At 45.8% G+C, this 21,052-nt stretch overlaps 1 protein-coding gene across 1 annotated transcript in view; it reads right to left on the bottom strand.

The window, feature by feature from the left end:
• Nucleotides 1-4,289: 4,289 nt before the first annotated feature.
• LOC148183262 (uncharacterized) overlaps nucleotides 4,290-21,052 on the bottom strand; it is a 49,143-nt gene continuing 32,380 nt past the window's right edge. The window contains 4 exon segments of the mRNA XM_088061371.1: nucleotides 4,290-4,411; nucleotides 5,012-5,151; nucleotides 5,207-5,383; nucleotides 11,561-11,625. Coding sequence (XP_087917497.1) covers nucleotides 4,290-4,411; nucleotides 5,012-5,151; nucleotides 5,207-5,383; nucleotides 11,561-11,625 — 504 coding nt within the window.

Raw genomic sequence — 21,052 nt, 5'->3', positions numbered from 1 at the left:
TTAGAGGTTCCTTCAAGGGGATCAGACGTTATTGTGACGGCTAACAGGTGGCCTGAAGGCCTCACAGACACAAGTAACCCTGACTTTGACTCAGTCAGCCTATACCTGTGTGTGGGAAGTGGACAAATAGAAACTTCCACAGATACTGAAGGGTTCAATCTGCTACCTCTGAAAGAGCTTGGGTTAATGTAATGATAAAGGTACACAAACATTAATTAGAAAAATTATTAACTTATGTTCCTATAATTGTGAGTAAGGATATGCCTTGAGTAAGAAACTATATTAGGTAAAATAGTGAGTGGTTTAAGCTGTAATAATGTGACTTATAGGGTAGGCTAAGGATCTAGAAGCTATAATAGAGGTGTGTGTGGGTACGTGACCTATCAGTTTATTGGCTAAGAGACAGACACAGTGCGGCAGAATTAAGCAAAGGTGATAGGTTATTAAGTAGAAAAAAGTTTCATACTAACTGTCTATTGGACCGAAATGTTATATATTGCTGTGTGAAGAAGAATCCCGTGACTACCTTTAAGCTATGGCTGACTTGTTGCTTCTCTTCAAATCTCACGCCTTCAAGACTATCTTATCTGGCTTACTTAAACAATAAATCATCTTAAATAGCATGGTGGTCTCATCTCTCATTTTTCATCTCAACACCCGTGGAAGAAAAGAAGTGGACATCCTTGGGGAGGAGGGTATGAAGGGTGGAGGGGTTTGGTTGCAGAGTATAGGCGCCGGCCAATCTTTGGCAAGCACATGCGCAGGCAACTATTGGTCAGTGAACTGGGTGGTAACAAGTTTCTAGCCAATTGGGATCGAGCGCGTGATTTTTGAAAAGCATATAAATATTAGTTGTGAACAATAAAGTTTGCTGTTGCTGCATGAACCTTGGAGTGTCACGTCGTATCCATCTCAACAACATCATCATACCTGGCAGTTTGGCTATGGGAAACTGGGGCTGCTTCCTTTCTGGTGGAACTTCTCTGAGTCTTGCCCTCCTTCAATTCCCTCTGCATTATTATAACTTTGGACTTTCAGGCAAAGATGTGGGAAAAGGAATAACAGTTCTTTACTAGTACGTATGTGTGTAACAAGGCAAACAAACAGCAAAAATGGCAGCAACAACAACAAACAAAAAACCCCAGAAAACCCAATAAACACTCTCTTCCCACTCTTTAAGCAATTTCCCCTTTGGTGTAGTGATGGTCACAGCCGGCAGGGGTGCTGGCGGGCTCCCAGGGGGCAGGGCAGGTGTGATGATTCCCCTGTGGCTGCAGGGGGCGGTCTGGTGCGAGCTTGGAGACCACATGGTTAATGGCGGCTTGGCTGAGACTGGAAATCACAGGCAGCAGCTGGTCGCAATAGCCGGGCTACTACACAGAGGTGGCCCATATGAGGACACTCCACACGCTGGCTCCAATGGCCAGGAAACAAAAAAAAATATTTAAGCAGACTTGCAGTGCCAGAAAACTGCAGCAGACTGGGATCTCGCAGTCCAACACACAGGAGTGGAGGCCACAACACACTGCGGGCAGAGGGTCTGTCAGGAGCCAGTCTCAATATTTTGGCACCACACACACTGGTTGTGAGCTCCAAGTGGTTAGGCGGCAGGGAAAACGGCAAACAGCTCCTTTCTCCCTTGAAACCAGAAACCGGTCTGGTCAAAAATCTAGCCAAACCTCCAGGGTAGCATCCTCACCTTTTTTTCTTGTTATCACTTGCAACCCGCCCAGGGCCATTTCAATGGAATATTGTGACGCCCAGCTACTGTTTTGTTTTCTTAAGTATAGGTAGTTATTGTTTCCTAGCAACTCATGGGACAAAATTCCATGAGGGAAAGAAACAAAAAGAAAAATCCTCACCCCCAACACAACGACAGAAACGCCCTTGAAGAACGTTGGACTGTAAATCAAGCTGCTGAGATTTGATAAAGGGAAAACACATTCTTCAATCACCTAAAGCCCGGGTAGAAAAAACCAAGTAAACAAGGAAAAGAATGTGAGCCAAACCCAGAAGCCATGCTAAGAATAATCTCTAGCTTGTTTTGGGGTGGGGGAGGCTGTAGCCCACAGACCCATTTTGCTGGGATCAGGTTTACACAGATTTCCCTCTCAGCCGAGGTGGGGGGGAGGAAGTTTTGGTGTGTTGTAACCTCTGCTCAGAGGCAGGGAACCCATACTCCCTTATGCAAACTGGCTACGGAACCCCGAACCCTGGGAAGGCTACATCTGTGGAAATGATTTTCTGAACCTGAGGGAATTTCAAGCTCTCAGGGACTGATTGTTCCCAAGAGAAAGTCTTTTGAGAACTTTTTCTCTCTTTTTATAAATTTGTATTGTGATATTGGCTTTCGCAGATGAATATTATATATTAAATACTTTTTAGCTATGTATGTACTTTTTTTCTTGCTAACAAGTCTTAAGTTTAAAAGAATTTCCTAGGTACAAGGCAAGGAAACCCCAGAGGGCAAGGACACTGGGGCCCAAGCTGTTACCAGGCGAACAATAGAGCTCAAACTGTTATCAGCAGAAGATATGAAGCCCAGCTGTCCTCAGGGGAAGGATGACGGGCCGGATGGTTATCAGCAAGTGACCATTTGCAAAAGAAAGGAAACCAAACTTCAAATAATGCTGACCAGCAAGAATAATGATGACCAGCAGGGATAGTGCTGACCAGCAGAAAATAAAGATTGTGCAAAAGCATATTCTAGGAAGGCGGAACTAGGGAGGGGACATGTTTTTGAATATGCATTAAACCTTCACAGTAGGGGGGGATAAAAAGAGTGTTCCTGAGATACCAGGGGTGTTCCTGGTGTGATAAATGTAACCTTGGATAAAAAAAATTCGTGAAAGAATAAATAAGTATATAACTAGATTTGTAACAATGTAAAAAGTATATAAAATATAGTGTGGCCAAAGAATTTCCCCAAACCCAGCAGTAACTACCCATTCAGGCGGTAACGACCCTAGGCTACGTTCATCAGCCTGAAAGAAAGAGCAGGACACGAACGATTAAGCCAAACAAAGAAAGGAGCCAGGCCGAGATGGCCATCGACTCCACACCGCACCTGGGCACCCCTTCCTGCAAGCCCCGACTGAAGATGCAATCAGGCCGGACAATAAGTGGAAGCCCAGCTGAGATATCCGTCGACTCCACACCGGACTTGGATACTTCACTCTGAGAGCCCAACCGAAGATACAATCAAGAAGCACTCAGAACTTTTACATACGAGAGGACTCTGCCCAGTCGTCTATTGATTCAGTTCCACGGTTCCAGGAAATTCATTCAACCAACCATCTAAACTCTTTGTTGAACAGTAACTGCTCAGAGTTTTGGCCTCAGGACACAAAATCCCTATAAAAACCCCGGACAGTCTACCCTCCTTCGTGGATTTGGGAACACCTATACCTTTGGGTATAGACCCCTGTCCACCCAGCGCTGCGCTGTTTATTTTATTGTGGTTTTTCCTCGTTGTTTATTTTTATTATAAAAATTGTTTTATAATAAACTGTTCTTTTATTTAACCTAAATTTGCCTTTGCATTTATAACACTGGCAAGGCGCCAGGGCACCCGGCCGTTTTAACCCTTTGCTTTATTTCTTATGTCTCCTAATTGTCTTTTATTTATATTAAATTATGTTTATAATTTATTAAGTGAATCTCGTTTTTAAGACTCTCAAGGACTGTTTGTGAAAATAAGGTTTGGTTTCCCAAAACAAGACACAAATGTTCTGAGAGTGTTTTTCTCTTGTCCCACCAATGGGATGAGGGAGATGTTGTTCCTTCTACCAATCAGGATAACCTGTATCAAAACACCTTATAAAAGGGTTGAAAACCCCCGAAATAAAGGGGTTTTGCCTCCTGAAAACATCTGGCTGCTTGTGTTATCAGAACCCTCGCTCTATACTTTGTGTCCTCTAGCAACATCTGGTAGCCCAACATGGGTTCACCATCTAGATTACAGCAACAGCGGAGAGGTAATATCTTTTCCCCCGCCTTCGAAAAAAGGGTTTTTTTTTCAGTCCAGACTGCGGGTTTCTTTGCCTGCCGTTTTTCTTTTTGCTGGAGACTTTTTCCCAGTGAGCTGAAAACATGCCAATCACTGCCTTAGCTCCAGAGGATGAGATCGTCCTCGACTTATGGATGGACATTCTCCAGAAACATGATCTGGACATTTCTGAAGCAGATATTAATGCTTTATATTTATGGGGGAAAGAACATTGATTTTTTCCAACTGCCGCTGACACACTATTGAAAAATCGTTGGCAGAGTTTAGGTGACGCCTTGTATCAACTGGTGCTGTCTGGCGACGGGGAAGATACCAAATTGCTTCTCCCCTGGAAGAGATTAATGACTATAGTAGAAGCTGCTAGCTCCAGAGCCTCATCTCGAGACGTCTCAGAGTCCGGCTCTGAAGGAGGAGACTGGTCTGACCCAGAAGCCGCTCTGCTGGAGCGTGATTCACGGGAGACGGCATTGTACTCGGACCAGGACTGCCTAGAGGGAGTTTTTTCCCCAACCCCATCCCTTTGCGAGTCTAGCCTAGGGGTGGATGCTCTTTTGTCCGTGTCACATGGGACGGGTGACCGGTGGGAGGGGGAAGCAAGAGATTCAACTCTCAAAAGCCACCCCTCCCCCGCTCAGTGGTGGTTGCCATGCCCGGGGTTCAGGAAACCACGGGATGGAGACGAACAAAGCATCCCCCATGCGTTTCCCACGGTGAAGGGGACACTAGCGGCTCCTGTTCTGCCGGCGGCGGTGGTGGGACCGCTAAAACCCCTCTCCGTGGTGTGTATGAATTGTGGCGTTACTGCACTGATCCCCTTCCCGCGGTCAGATACCGCGAGCATTGGGAAGGATAGGATTTCGTCCGCTCCCCAGTCGCGGCGGGAGAGCGGTCCCACTGTGCCTGCGCAAGTGACGGCCGGCGCGGTAGGGCAATTGATCTGATTCCTGAAGGAGATGGTGCGATCCCGCTCTGTCCCGCGAGAGCTGGTTCGCCGCTGCCTACCTCGCGGCCCCTTCACCCAGAGGGGGCCAGAGGCGCAGGCCCAGGCGGGACTGGTGGCGTGGGTCCGGCCGTCGCCGCCGCGGCCGCAGGGGTTGACAGGATTGGCTCCGCTCCCAGCGCGGGCGGGGATACTGCTGCCGCTGCGGAAGGCGGGAGGGTTTGGCCACTGCCATGGCTCCCCATGCTTCCCCTCACCTTGGGGGGATGGGGGACACAAACGGCGCAGGCGGCGCTGCGGGCACAGGTCCTGTGTTGGAACCGGGCTCCCCTGCGGCCCCCTCAGCCAGCGCGGCAGCGGCGGGGGCTGGTGAAGGTGGCACCGCCCACAGGGACGGCGCCGCGGCTCTGTTGAGCCCTCCCACCTTCCCCGCGCTGGGATCAGTGGCGGGTGGGGGTAGGGGCGGCTCCCAATTGGCACCGCCCCCTCCCTCCCATGAACAGGGATCAGACGCCGGGGCTGTCCCGGATCCGGCAGCTGCAGGTGTCGGAGCAGCGGCGTCTGAGCCTCCCTTATTTACATTAGGGGCTCGCAGTGACGCTGGCTCTTCGGGGCGAGTGTCTGTTCGGAGTGGAGGACACTGAGACGGTCCCCATTCCAGCGCTCATTGGACACTTCCACCTTGACAGATCAGAGATCCCAGATGGTTCTGGGACGAGGTCAAAGAAAAAGCCTTGGATATGGGAGATTGGGAGCTCCTTGAACGATTTAGGGGAGCTGGAGATAATTTTCCCGATTTTTCAGATTCTGCCAAGAACAGCCAGTCTGGTACAGAAGAGGCAAACTCCAGCCAGATGCCTGTCTCTACTCCTGTGATGTCTAAGGGGCAGGATCAAAGACATGCTATGACCTCACAAGGAGGTCTTCAGGCTTTTCCTGTGGTTAAGGGAAATCTTCGAACAGGGCAGCCTAATACGCATCAAATTATATCCATTAAAGCTGTGATGGACATTAGAGACAAGGTTGCAAAGTATGGTCTAGGGTCTCAGGAGGTAATGCAGATGATTCGCTTTATTAACTCTGAGCCACTGATACCATATTGTTGTGGTAAAGTTGTTAGAATATTGTTAAGTTAGTTTATGTTAGTAGTTGATAGCTTGAAATATATATTTTCCCCTCTTCTAGTTGTGATTTCCCACCCCCCCCCCGCTTCTCTTTCTCCTATTGTTTACCTGAAGTCAGGTTACCATGGTTACTGAAGTTTTTCTCCTCAGCTCCACGGCGAGAGGCCAGATAGAGTGGAGAGAGGACCCTGCTGGCATTTCCAGCTGCTTGAAATTTCTTTAGCCCAGGAAAGCACGGGGTTGGGAGAAGAGAGACCCTTCTCTCCAGCATGAAACTTGTAACTCTGTTTTTCCTGTCCCAGAATGCCTCCGAGCTATGGAAGCCGAGTGGGTATTCTTACCTTCCCTTTCTTTCCCTCCTGTGTTGCCAGGAAACCAGCCTCCCCCCCTCTCTCCCCCTCTGCCCCTCTGTGGAGAATACTCCTACACCTTTGTGGGCATTTGAAGAAGTTGGTGTCTGTTATTTCTTATCTTAGCACGTGTAACCTTGATTTGTAGAAAGTTTGTAAGATGTACTAACTGAGAAAAATAATTGGTTCTCTCTTTGATGTTCCCTCCCTCTGAGAAACCCTGTTAAAAGAGACTCCACAGACCCCAAATCCTTTGTCTTTCGCCCTTTGGATTCCCCTTCACAGAAATAAACTGTAGAATGCAAACCAGGGATGTTGGGGAAGGTGAAACAGGGAAACCTTATGAATGTGATTGTTTGGCAGAAGATTCTGAAAATATGGAGGCTAGAATCAAAGTAGAAATGAAAGCCTGCTTTGAGTTATAGGATACTGAGTACTGGTTAACCAAAGAACAATAGCCTAGCCAGCTAGAGGAGAATCCCTGTTGATAAAACAATGTCCTTCTGATAAAACAAAGTCCAAAGGTCAAGAAGCAAGGAAAGAACTTGTAAAGTTTTGTAGAATCTAAAATGCAACACTGTATGTTAATATAGGGAAGCGCATAGGCTGGATGTAAATTCTTTAGTGGGTGTGTCTCATGGTGATTGGTTACTACGAATTAGAATATTCACGATAGAAAAAGATGGATTGTAACAAGAACTTCGCTCTCTCTTAACTCTTACCTCTTAGCTCTCTTAACTCTTAACTCTTAACTCTTGCCTCTTGCCTCTTACCTCTTAACTCTTACCTCTTACCCCTTTACCCCTCTCCCCCACTCTTAACTCTCAGCCCCCTCTCCCTGCTCCTACTCCTCTAGTCTTCCCTGCTCACTCCATCTGGTTTTTCCCTCTTTCCCTCTGTTGCTCTTACTCCCTCCCTCCCCCTTCCAACCTCACCTCCCCTGCTCTACCTGTGTTCTCTCCCTCCTCCCCCGGACCACGTGGACGCCGAGGCTGGTGGCGGACACGGGTCTCCCCTCCTTTTATCCTTGTAATAAATTGCTTATACTTGAACACCTTGACCCTGGAGAAGTCTCTCACCGCGAGCGAGCGTTTTTTCACTCCAATACAGGGAGAGAGTTCATCCCTGATTTCTTTACTCGCTTTATAGACTCAAATTCCTGAAGAAAATTAGTGAACCCCACAAATATATGCTGGCTCAAAACCAGAGTGAAGAGAAACCTCATCACTGAGCTAGCCGGGCCACTCTGGGGGTTTGAGTCAGCATATGACATTAGGCACCTTGCTCAGGTGTTATTTCAGCCTGTCCAGTTTGAAGTCATTGAAGCCAATTGGAGTCAGTTGGCCACAAAAGTAGCTGGACATAATACTCAGTTGTCTCACCATGACCATAGGTATGGGGTTGGAAGTGAACTGCTGACAGGGGTCGAGAATTTTTTCGAACCCCGATTTCAAGGTTATGTTCCACCCACAGATGCTGGATCAGTGCCAGAAGGCAGGCATTGCAGCTCTGATTAAAACCATTGAGTTGTCAGCTCCAAAGCAGAAGTTCACTAATATAGTCCAAGGGGCTAAGGAACCTTATATGCAGTTTATTGAAAAACTCTCCATCTTTGGAGAAGCAGGTGGATGACCCTGACTTGAGAAGGCTACTGGTCAGACAGCTTGCAAGAAGCAATGCCAATGATGACTGTAGGAGGGTGACAGAGGCCCTCCCAGGGGATCCATCTTTACCACAGATTGTTCAGGGTTATGCTAATGTAGGCATCACAGATGATAAGATGGCTACCTTGGCTACTGCCTTACCATCATCCTCAAAAGGGTCAAAGGGTAAGCAGCAGAAACAGGTGACAGCAGAAGCCACAAAAAACAGGAGAAACAGAAGCAGAAAGGGAAAACTCCCTTGTTTCTGTGCGGTCAGTGTGGAAAGCCAAACCATGTTGCAGAGGCTTGCATAGCAAAGCTAGATGCTAAAGGCCAACCTTTGCCAAATCTGGGAAACAGAAAGCTGAGCGCTTTGGGGAAACACATGAAGACATAAGCCTTTCCCCGGGTCCTAAAGCTGATGCAGGGTTACTCAGCCGGCTTGTGTCCAGTACCCGTGGCTCAGCCGGACTTGCATAGCAGCAATTCAACTCTTGCGAAGTGCATAAAGTTCCTTTGGATGCCTTTGGACCCTTGGGGGAAAGTAGAAGTGCTCTCCTAATGGGAAGGTCAAGTGTCCCTCTCCAGGGTATCATTGTGTATCTGGGACTTATTGATACAGATTATTTGGGACAGATTTGTGCTATGGTTTCCACTCCCACCCCTCCTGTCACTATCCCCGAAAAAACACACATAGCTCAACTTGTGCCTTTCAAGTCTTCAGTTTCTAGGGCTGCAAACCAGTGTCGAGGGGACAGTTGCTTCCAATCAACTGGACCACCTCAGGTGCACTGGACTGTAACCTTGACTGACAAGCAGCCTGAGATGTGGTGTACCCTGTGCCTCCCTGGTGCCACCCTGACAGACATCCACCTACAAGGTCTGATCGACACGGGTGCTGACGCCACCATCCTGTCCTCTGCGTGGCCTCCGCAGTGGCCTCTGGATCCTGTGGAGTTGGCTGTCACAGGATTGGGTGGAACAGCGCAATGCTTCATCAGCCAGCAGCCTGTGCTGATCACAAACTCAGAGGGACAGTCTGCTGTGGGTCGGACTTATGTCACCACGGCTATTGCTGACCTCTGAGGGCCAGATGTACTGCTGGGTTAGGGGGACTTGGATCGGGATGGATTTTTGATGGGTGCCACTGCGACGAAGAGTGCACAGTGTTCCACGTCTCCTTTACGGGGTCAGAGGGACAAACCCATCTGGGAAACCCAGTGGTCCCTCCAAAAAGAAAATGTAGTCGCCCTTCGAAATTCGGTTCAAGAGCAAGTTACAAGCTATACCAATCTGCCAGATGTCATAGCAGAAAATAATGCCAGGGCTGACAAGTGGGCTAACCCTGCATGGGTAGCACCTCAGCCTGATGTACTAGTGCAAGCCAAAGCATTGCATGAATTCTTTCATCAAAACGCACATACATTGCAAAAGCTCTTTCAGTTGACTCCAACTGAGGCTAGTGACACTGTCAATTCTTGTGATGACTGTCATTTGCTTGCTCCGCCTTTACCAGCAGGGGTAAACCCTAGAGGTCTCAAGGCCTTGGAAATTTGGCAAACGGATGTTACCCAAATTGCTGAATTTGGCAGGGTGAAGTATGTGCATGTGTCTATTGACACTTTCTCCTCTGCAATGTGGGCTTCTGCTCGCACTGGAGAAAAAACTCGTGATGTCATTGCCCATTGGAGTCAGGCTTTTTCCATGTTAGGGATACCTTCTACTGTGAAGACCGATAATAGCCCTGCTTACACCTCACCGAAAGTGCAGCAGTTTATGCAGATGTCGGGTGTTTCACACAAACTTGGCCTTCCATATTCTCCAACTGGTCAAGCCATTGTTGAACGTGCTCATGGTACTCTGAAGCAGGTTCTTCAATAACAAAAACGGGCAATGCAGGGTGAAACCCTACAAAGTCGATTAGCAAAAGCTTTGTACATGATAAATCATTTTATGGTACTTCACCTTTCATTGCAGGCTTTGGGCGAGATGCATCAGCCCTGAGCAAAAGTTCGGGTGTGAAATTTGACCACCAAGCAGTGGGAAGGCCCATTTGAGCTTATTGCTTCGGGTCGTGGGTATGCATGTGTATCCACAGATACTGGGGTGCACTGGGTACCTACAAAGTGTGTCCGTCCTGACCTGCAATCACAAAGGCAGAACCGAGTCAACAGGCAAACCACAGGCCGTGACCAGAATGAAGGTCCTCAAGTGGAGGAACCTTTGAGTGATGACACAGATTCAGAAGATGGGAGTGATCACTTGAATGGTCCCTCTACGAGCCGGCATTAAGCATTTTGCTAATATTTTTTTTCATTTTTATAGAAAAAAAGGTGAGATGTGGACATGATTTTCTGAACCTGAGGGAATTTCAAGCTCTCAGGGACTGATTGTTCCCAAGAGAAAGTCTTTTGAGAACTTTTTCTCTCTCAAGGACTGTTTGTGAAAATAAGGTTTGGTTTCCCAAAGCAAGACACAGATGTTCTGAGAGTGTTTTTCTCTTGTCCCACCAATGGGATGAGTGAGATGTTGTTCCTTCTACCAATCAGGATAACCTGTATCGAAACACCTTATAAAAGGGTTGAAAACCCCCAAAATAAAGGGGTTTTGCCTCCTGAAAACATCTGGCTGCTTGTGTTATCGGAACCTTTCACTCTATACTTCATGTCCTCTAGTAACAGCTACATCCACGGGACATTAACATGAGGATGTCATAAATACATACTATAATATTGTCTTTTTGCAAAATATTGGAATGTGTCATATATCTATTGTTAAAGTGGTTTTGCTCTAGTTTTTATTTTAACTAAACTTAGGCATAGTAGTGGAATAACTGATTGTCATGCTTGAACTGTCTTCGTGGCTGAGATAACATCCAGTGAACTTATGATGGTGACCCTACTGATGACATGCCAGTTATCAACACCTAGTGTCTGTGGAAAGAATGGACCAAGGCCCAAACTGAAGGTGATAATAAAGGTGAGAGAAATGAAGGTGAGAGGGTTTGTCTTTACAAACAAGCTGTGGGTCTGCTGATAAGATGCAGCTATCAGTGAGAGACAACAGAAACAATGGGATGGATTCCACTAAAAGATGAAAGAGGCACTGAAAGAGCACCATGAATTCCACAAAAGTTAAGAATTAAGAAGGGAATATGCATTGGGGGAGGGGGAAGGTATCCCAGGTATCAGGCATTCTGGGAAGCCTGTACCTCTCAAGTACCTCAGCCAATGGGGAAAGAGAGAAGGGACAAGCGGCCGAGAATTAGGCTAAAAAGGAGGCTGCGCCCTCCAAAAATTTGAGAGACCCCAGGGGAATGCCCCATGGCCTCTCCCTTTATTCGAATAAAGTAAAAGGACTCCTCTGTCTCCTTTTTGGGCATAAACTTCTGGTGTTTGTGGATTAATTTTCCTGACAATTTTTGGGGGCTTGGTCCGGGATATTTCCACCGTCCGGGGCAGTGGGCAGCGAGCGGAGCTGAAGGCGCACCTCACCCAGTTTCGGTGATCAGCTCCCCTTGGTGGCGGCCAACACCGGGCGATTGATTAGGTTCCCGAGACTGTCCAGGAGACAGACGAGTGGCGGACCAGGGGGGTCCGTGAAGAGTCCACAGGGAAGGACCACTGAAAATCTCACCGGTGAGTAACATGTGATCTTCGGGAGTGAAGCCTGGGAGGGCACCCATGGAGGATAGCACAGGCAAGCCTGGGAGGGCACCCATGGAGGGTAGCACAGGCTAAACAGAGCACCCATGGAGCGTTGCAAGGGTACAGCCAGGAAGGGGTCCCAGCAAAAGGGATGACGATCCCATAATACCCCTGGAGAACTGTCTTTATATATACCCCTCTGCTTTTTGTATGTTTTGTTGTAAAAAGGCAGAATTGGCAAGTTTCAGTTATGAAGCCAATGCTGCAACTCATAACTTATGGAGAACACCCCCACCAGTCTGTGGTTTGTTGTGGACCTAAAGCAAATTCTGTAGCTTCAGCCTTGTGAAGATAGTGTTCTATAGAAGGCTTGGGTATTTGTCATGCACTTCCTCTGTGTAAGTTATGGGAAAACTTTAAAGGAAAGTATTTTGTTTTCTTTCCTTAATAAAAGTTTTAAATGTTAAAGGTTATAAAATGTTATAAATATTAGAGTTTCCTTAATGGAGGTTAATTTGTCAGTCACCTCCCTATGCCTAGGATGGATTTGATGCAAAAATTGAGATGGGGAGTGGTTAGTTACTAAAAAATTAAGAAATGTGATGTAATTGGCTTGAAGCAGTGGCATTACTTGCTGCTGAACTAGATCATGTTTATATAAAGTCACCTGTTTTGTTTCAGCAAACTTCGCAAAAGAAAAATGTTAGGAGAGTTTGCTCCACCCTCAGGGGTTAATTTGTTGCAGTATGTGGATGATTTGCTGTTCTCAGGGGAACAGGAGGAGATGGTTGAAAGAGCTACTGTGAAACTGCTTAAGTTTCTTGCTAAAAAAGGACTTAGAGTGTCTGAAAAGAAAGCACAGTTGGTAGAGAAAAAGGTCAAATATTTGGGACATATTTTAACTGGAGGGTTACGGTGCATTGATCCAGAAAGAATACAAGGAATTCTACAAGTACCATTACCCCAAACAAAAAGGGAGTTATGACCGTTTTTAGGGTTGGTGGGTGTCCTGGGGTGACTTTATGATACTGGTATCTTCAATCGTCTGGTTTATGTTATATATTAAGTTCTGCACCTTTAAGACTGGCTTTGAGAGCAAGAGAGGGGGAAGAAGAAGCGCGCAGTTTGTGTTAAAGAAAAACATCACTCCCCCACATCTCGCTGGCGGGGTGTGGTGTCTGCAGCATGGACAGACAGCGGGACAGAGCTTCTCTCTGGCTTTTAGTTAGTTCTAGCTAGCTGAGGCAGAGGAGTTCCCTGGACTTTTGTTTGTTTTTTTTCCCAATTTTCTTAGATCTGTGCAAGCCTGCTCTGGACTGAACACCCAGCCAAACCCTGGGAGCTCACGCCTGTGGCCCACCGGGGCCTGGGCCTCGGCACTTTCTAGCGCCGGAAGGACTGATAAGAACCTGAGCGAGCCGAGCTACACCACATGAAAAAGACTTTTTTCTTCCTAGATTTGCCATCTCATCGAACAGCAAGAGGTTTTATTATTTAATATTACTCAATTTCTGTTAAATAAACAGCTTTTTCCACTTCTCTCCAAGGAATTTTTTTTTTTTTTTTTTTTTTTTTCCCGGACCAGTTGGTGGGGAGGGGCATCCCCATTTGGAGTTTTCCTTCCTAATTTGCCCTAAACTAAGACAAATACAGTTTTTGGCACCCAAGGTGGGGCAAGAGAAAGTGGAAAAACCTGTACTGATTGTTAGTTGTATTTATTCTGTATTAAGATAAAGCAGTCAGTAGCCATGTTGTTTGGATACATAATGTCTCTTGGGGTAGAGGCCTTCATGTGAACCTGGTCCCTAAAAGTTTTTAAGGTTTTAATACCTGTCTTTGCCCTCTTTCACAGTAGAGGGGCACGGATTAAAATAGTTATTGTGCTGAGCTCAGTGATAATGATTTATAGGAAGTTTATAGAACTACTGAAGTTTCTGTCAAGTATGTTTGGCTTATGGTTTCTTCGCCCAACCCTGCCTCCCAGTCCCAGTAGCACATTTTGGGAGTTTATTAGTAATTGCACCCAGTTTGTTAGAGGAAGACCAGGGGATGAGGCTTTTCAGCCTTTTCTTTCCTTCTTCTCCTTTGAATCTGTTATGTCCCTCTTTGAGACTATCCAGTTTCCCCTGAGTGTTAAAGATACCACATTCCTGGTCACTTTCCTAGTAGTTCAGCTGTTGAGCTTCCTCTATATGGTCTGCAACTTCTCTAGAATGAAGGCTGAGATATCCAGAGGAGCCAACGAGACCCCTGCCCCAGAAGTAAACTCAGGTGTGGGAAATCCTGATTAGTGTAAAGAATAAGAGAGAATTAGCCGAACTCTGAAAGAATTTTCTAATCCCCCAGCCTGAGAATTTTCACGTGAACAAATTCAGAACCCAGATAAAGTAGAGAAATATCTGGAAGAGAATTGCTGTGATGATTCTAAGAAGAAAAATATCATTGCAATAAGCTGGGCCCTAGCGTATGCTTATCGCACGGTGCTAGATACTGTAGAGCAGGCAGATAAATCAGCAGCTACCCCAGTCACTCAGGCTGCAGCCAAGCCAGCAACCAAACCAGACAGTGAGCCTAAGCCAGTGTCTGTTGCTCCTGCCACGAGAGGCATGAAATTCAAAACCAAAACCGATCGGCCAGTAGATGATGATAATAGTGATGCGGGAGAAAGACCCTCAAGACCAGCAACTGATCAAAAATCAGAAAGCACTGGTGAACCTTTCTCCCTGAAGGACCTTCATAGCCTGAGAAAAGATTACACTCGATGAACTAATGAATCTATAATTAGTTAGCTAGTCTGTCTGTGAGATGCTGCAGGTGAGGCTACAGTTCTGGATGGCACTGAAGCGAGGCATCTGGGGTCCCTGTCACACGATCCGGTTATTGACCAAGAGATGATGAGGAGGGCTGACCCTTATAGTCTCTGAGAGCGGGTCCTAAGAAGTGTGGCACAAAGATATCTGTGTGCAGACGATCTCTATATACAGCAAACTCGTTAGAAAACCATAGAACAAGAGATACAGCGCTTGAGAGAAATGGCAATAGTAGAGATTGTCTTTGTGAGTGACTTAGGTACTAGAAATCCAGACTTGGTGCCATGTACATCTGTGATGTAGCGAAAACTTGTTCGACTTAGGCCACAAGAATACGCTTCTGCTTTAGCAACAATGAAGCGAGATGACCGAGAGGAGACTGTGCTGGATATAGCGAAGAAGCTTTGAGCATATGCAGATACCGTGCATGGCCCCATGCAGGCAACAATTGCAACTGTGAAAACAGATATGCAAAACTTCCAAAACAAAATAGAGGAGAATCTCAAGAAACTCAGGGAGGACCTTCTTCCAGTCTTGGCAGTACAGACCAAGAGCCCTGGTACTCAACACAGAAGTTCCCCAGATAGAGAGAAAAAGCTACGAGCTGAGCTGTGGTTTTTCCTACGTGACTGTAGAAAAAACATGAAAAGATGGGATGGAAAATCTACTGCTGCTCTGGCAAAACGAGTGCATGAATTGGAAGACAGCAAGACTCAGGGGGAATACTCCACCAAAAAGAAAGCCACTCCAGTAGCCTGTAATCAAACTGACAAGTATGATGATGACATGTCTGACTCCCTTAAAAGAACCTCCAAGACATATACCCAAAAAAAGAAAGATCACCAGGCTTAGAGGGGCCCTGCCTCTAGCCAGGTAGAAGCTAAGGAAAACCGTGTCTTTTAGACTGTGTGGATTCGTTGACCTAGCACAGTGGGATACTGCCGAGTATGGATAGAAGACTTTTCTGTTGTGGCCAGACCTTTATATGGCTTTTTAACACAAGACAGTCCTAATGTTGTGGTATGGACACCGGAAGGAGAGCAAAACTTAAAAAAAAATTAAAAGACAAATTCGTTAATGCCCCAGTCCTAGCTCTTCTAGACACAGAAAAGGAATTTGAATTATATGTGGATGTTAAACAAGGTCATGCAAAAAGAATTTTGGTTCAAGAGCATGGGGGAACACAGAGACCTGTTGCCTATTTTTCTAAAATGTTAGACCCCGTAGCCAGAGGCTGGCCCCATTGTCTGCAGAACTGTGCAGCCACAGCTCTGATGGTGGCTGAGGCACGAAAGCTGGCAAGGGGGGTTATCTGATTGTTAAAGTTTCACATCAGATTAAAGCTCTGTTAACTAAGAGCGCCTCTAAGTGGATGGCCAGCTTTCAGTTATTGCAATATGAGTCTTGTTTATTGGAACAGGAGGATTTAGAATTTAAAAGTGGGGAAAGTTTTAACCCAGCCTCCTGTTTGAATGGCCCTAAAGAGGGAAGTCAAGGCAAATTCCATGACTGTATTCAAGTAATAGATCTGCAGACTAGGGTAAGGAATGATTTGTGAGACATTTCATGGCCTGAGGAAGAAAATGTGTTTATTGATGGGTCTTCAAGGGTGATAGAAGGAAGACGATTTACAGGATACTCTGTCGTGAATGCAAAGCAATTTAAAGAAGGTGGAAGATTACCACCCACCTGGTCAGCTCAGACAGCAGAGCTGTATGCGCTTGTGGGAGCCTATGAATTATACCTAGACAAGAGAGTAAATGTTTTTACTGATTCTAAATATGCATATGGTGTGATACACGCATTTGAGAAACTATGGGAAGAAAGAGGTTTATTAACCTGCAGAAGAAAGACCGTTGGCTCATGAGAACTTAATCTCCCGCTTATTAGAGGTGGTGAATTTGCCAAAAGAGGTAGCAATGATGCACATTAGAAGCCACCAGGCAGGGTGCTCAGAAGAGGCAAGGAGAAGCAGACTGGCTGATGGAGAAGCTCAAAAAGCTGCATTGTTGCCGGAGGTTTCTGGGATACTTCCCTTGCTCCCAGTGGCTGCCCCCTTGCCAGAAAGGTTGTCTTTTCCACTGGAAAAACTTGAGATAGTTGTGGAGAGTGGGGCAGAGGAAAAGGGGGGTGGTTGGTTGGCAAGGGATAGTGAGCAGAAGATGCCGAGAGCTCTGGCCTTGCAGTTGTTGAAGCAGCTTCATGAGGGAGGTGCCGAGGCTCCTGAGGGATGACAGAGACCTTCCTCAAGACGTGTGCTGCTGTGGGTCTTTTTGCTCTGGCAAAGCGAGCTTTTAGGGTTTGTTTGATTTGTGCTAAAACAAATAACAGAGTTACAAAGAAACTTGCCAGAGGGAGAAGGCTTTGGTCGGTACCCTCCCTTCCAGAGATACCAGGTAGATTTCACTGGAATGCCCCTGGTGGCAAGATTTAAATATATTTTAGTAATAGTATGCCAGTTATGAGTAGCCAGAAGTGTTCCCAGGCGTTTCCGCAACTACAGGGTCAGTTATTTAAGTATTTTTTGGAACAAGATCAGGCAGAGTTGAAAAGATGAATGGGGAAATAAACACCTTCTGAAGCTGGTGATAGAAACTGATATGCCATGGGTGCGGCTCTTGACACTAGCTTTAGCAAGAATAAGGGCCAGACCCAAGAGAGATATTCAGCTATCTCCCTTCAAACTGATGTTTGGAATTCCTTATCCTTGTAATTCTTGGCCTGGGGCAGGAGTAGAGTTAAGTGATGTATATTTAGAACAATTTGTGGCCTGGATAGTGTCTTTTGTGAAATCTCTTCGACAGGAAACTCAGCTGACACAGACCCTGCCTTTGGATTTTTTGGTGCATAATATCCAACCAGGAGATTAAGTCCTAGTTAAGGAGTGAAAAGAAGCACCACTGGTGGCTACGTGGTGTGGACATTTCCAAGTGTTGCTAATCACAGAAACAGCCTTCAAGACAGCTGAACACAGGTAGACCCATCACACTCGAGTCAAGGTCTCTGAGGCCCCTGAGGTTTGGACATCTCAGCTGGAAGAGAAGGATGGGAAGCCGTGACTGACACTCCACAGGAATGAACTGGAGCAGTAGCCGTGTGTCGACATCGGGGGAAGCCCTGAGTGCCTACCCACAGACTGCCTGCTGAAATAGTCTGCACCCCTGCTCTCAAATCTCCAGTCACTGGGGGCCAATCCATGCTGTCATTGCTTTCTTTATGCTAAGCTGTTTCTGTGCTTTCACTTGCCACAAGTAGTGTAGAAGACAACGTGAAAGTGAAAATTAGGTTAGGAAATTAGATTATTACACTATTAGAATGTTTCTCTTAATAATTTTACCTTTATATTTTCAGTTAAGTTGGGGTCTAAAGTGAGAAAATAATTTCTTAACCTTAGGAGAAGAAGGAGCAAAAACCTTTAACCTTAGAAATTGTTGGGTCTGCAGAGGGCCACAGAGATCTGAAAACTGGCCATGGGTGGCCAGCCCGGTCGAGCCTAAATGGTGGGTTAGCACCCTGAGTGAAGTCCATAATGGAACAGGATTTTGGGACAAAGAAGGAAGTCCATGGCAGCTTCATTCTTCTGAAAGAGGCATATATTGCCTAAATAGAACAGGAAGCACATATGTAGAAAAGAGCGTTTGTGACTGGACTTTATCTTTGGGTTTAGATTGTTGGACCCCCAACTGCCCTCCTTATGACTGTTCCAGATATTGAGGCAGATGGAATCAAACACACGTTAAGCTCACTAATGATAGCTGGGTAAGGTGTTCCTTCCATAATTACAAAACAGATTTTGAAGGCTGTAAAGCAGTGGGGAAGTATAAGTTTTTCGACCCCTTATTTTTAAGCTGCCCCCCGGATAATTCTACAAGTAAGACATATGTAGTCCGAGACTATCAGTGGAAACGGCAACACCAGAATGGAACTCGAACCCTTTTCAGTAAGTTCTGGTCCAGATCTAATAAAACAGATCTGGGATGTAATTGCAAGTGGAAACCTCATGTAGGAGCTTGGAAATGCAAATATTGTGATTCGTATGGTGAGGCAACTATTGTTGGATGGACCACTAGGCCCTGGAAGCAAGCTGTACTTTGACCCACCAGTTGATGATGAAAATTAAAAAAGTCCCTTTGCTAATGGGACCTGGGCTTTAAAGGGGCATTACTGGATTTGTGGCCAAAATGCTTACCGCAAGCTACCCCCAAACTAATTAGGGATATGTTATGTGGGGTATAATAGACCATTGTTGTTTCTACTACCCCAAGTTCAAAGAAGTACAATAGAAAGGTGGTAAAACAAATAACAAAAAGAATAAGAAAGTTAGCTCATGTACCAGTGCAAACTTGGAAAGGATGAGAATAAGACATGTTTTCATGGTTACCTGGTGGCCTATGGATTAAACAGATGCTTTTTTTCCTCTTATGTGTTGTAGCAACTCTAATCTTTTTACCATGTGTTATAAATGCAAAGGCAAATTTAGGTTAAATAAAAGAACAGTTTATTATAAAACAATTTTTATAATAAAAATAAACAACGAGGAAAAACCACAATAAAATAAACAGCGCAGCGCTGGGTGGACAGGGGTCTATACCCAAAGGTATAGGTGTTCCCAAATCCACGAAGGAGGGTAGACTGTCCGGGGTTTTTATAGGGATTTTGTGTCCTGAGGCCAAAACTCTGAGCAGTTACTGTTCAACAAAGAGTTTAGATGGTTGGTTGAATGAATTTCCTGGAACCGTGGAACTGAATCAATAGACGACTGGGCAGAGTCCTCTCGTATGTAAAAGTTCTGAGTGCTTCTTGATTGTATCTTCGGTTGGGCTCTCAGAGTGAAGTATCCAAGTCCGGTGTGGAGTCGACGGATATCTCAGCTGGGCTTCCACTTATTGTCCGGCCTGATTGCATCTTCAGTCGGGGCTTGCAGGAAGGGGTGCCCAGGTGCGGTGTGGAGTCGATGGCCATCTCGGCCTGGCTCCTTTCTTTGTTTGGCTTAATCGTTCGTGTCCTGCTCTTTCTTTCAGGCTGATGAACGTAGCCTAGGGTCGTTACCACCTGAATGGGTAGTTACTGCTGGGTTTGGGGGAAATTCTTCGGCCACACTATATTTTATATACTTTTTACATTGTTACAAATCTAGTTATATACTTATTTATTCTTTCACGAATTTTTTATACAAGGTTACATTTACCACACCATGCATAATCCCTTGCTTAATACAACTCATTCACCATGTGATCAAAGGAATGCAGGTAGTAGCCGCGCCTACTGACCCAGAAATGGCTACAAAAGAGCAGAGAGTGATGGCACTGCAAATAATTGCAAAGCCAAAAAGGACCCAAGAACAAGAAATTAAGTCAATGATAACTAAAGTTTGTAAAGACAACTATTAATAAAAATTAAAAGAGGAGGGATTGAGAAGAATGATGGGTTTGTTTTTACAAACAAGCTGTGGGTCTGCTGCTAAGATGCAGCTATCAGTGAGAGACAACAGAAACAATGGGATGGAATCCACTAAAAGATGAAAACAGCACTGAAAGAGCACTATGAATTCCACAAAAGTTAAGAATTAAGAAGGGATTATGCATTTGGGGGGGGGGGGGGAAGGTATCCCAGGTATCAGGCATTCTGGGAAGCCTGTACCTCTCAAGTACCTCAGCCAATGGGGAAAGAGAGAAGGGACAAGCGGCCGAGAATTAGGCTAAAAAGGAGGCTGCGCCCTCCAAAAATTTGAAAGACCCCAGGGGAATGCCCCATGGCCTCTCCCTTTATTCGAATAAAGTAAAAGGACTCCTCTGTCTCCTTTTTGGGCATAAACTTCTGGTGTTTGTGGATTAATTTTCCTGACAAAGGTAGACATATGTGCTAAAAAACCAAACAGCAGGTATGTTCTTGGCAGAATGCCAAGGACCCGGCCTTTTTAACCCTTTACTTTATTGTTTGTCTCTTATTGTCTTTTTTTAATTAAACCTTTTAAAATTTACCAGAAAAAGTGAACGTTGTTTTTCACAAGGAGCAACTGAGGAGGTGCCTTAATCCATCAAAGGCCCCCAGAATTACCCCCCACAGTCATCCCTGAAGCCTTGCACCACAGGACTGCGCATGATGGAACAAATTTGGAGTCTCTTGTAAGGGACAATGGCAAATCCCCCCTCCACCCCTCAGCCGCCCTGGAAGGTGCCTGGGTCTTCCTACCTAGGCTGAGCTATCTTAACCAGTTGAATTCTATGCGTTTTTGGGGTTTTTTTTGGGGGGGGCACTATGGATGCAAACTCTGAAGCAGGCAGCATAGTGCCTGTGGAATAGTAGGCCGCATAGCTTTCTCAGTCTTGCCTGAGAAAGCGGCCCGAGAAATTATGAGGAGGATTTAAAACAATCCTCAGAGACAGAAAACAGCCTTGCAGGTGCTGTTTGTCTGTTCCTTGTTTTCTGGCAAGAGAAGGTCGAGCAGTGGTGAGACCCACTGACCAATGATGGTGATGTGTTAGTTTCCTAGCCAATAAGAGTTTATTTTATGTACTTTTCACGTATC

Source organism: Pseudopodoces humilis, chromosome 12, assembly GCF_049639895.1.
Source record: "Pseudopodoces humilis isolate 2021_Gansu_Grassland_sample_001 chromosome 12, ASM4963989v1, whole genome shotgun sequence".
NCBI classification, from domain to species: domain Eukaryota; kingdom Metazoa; phylum Chordata; class Aves; order Passeriformes; family Paridae; genus Pseudopodoces; species Pseudopodoces humilis.
This window is presented reverse-complemented; position numbering and strand designations above follow the sequence as displayed.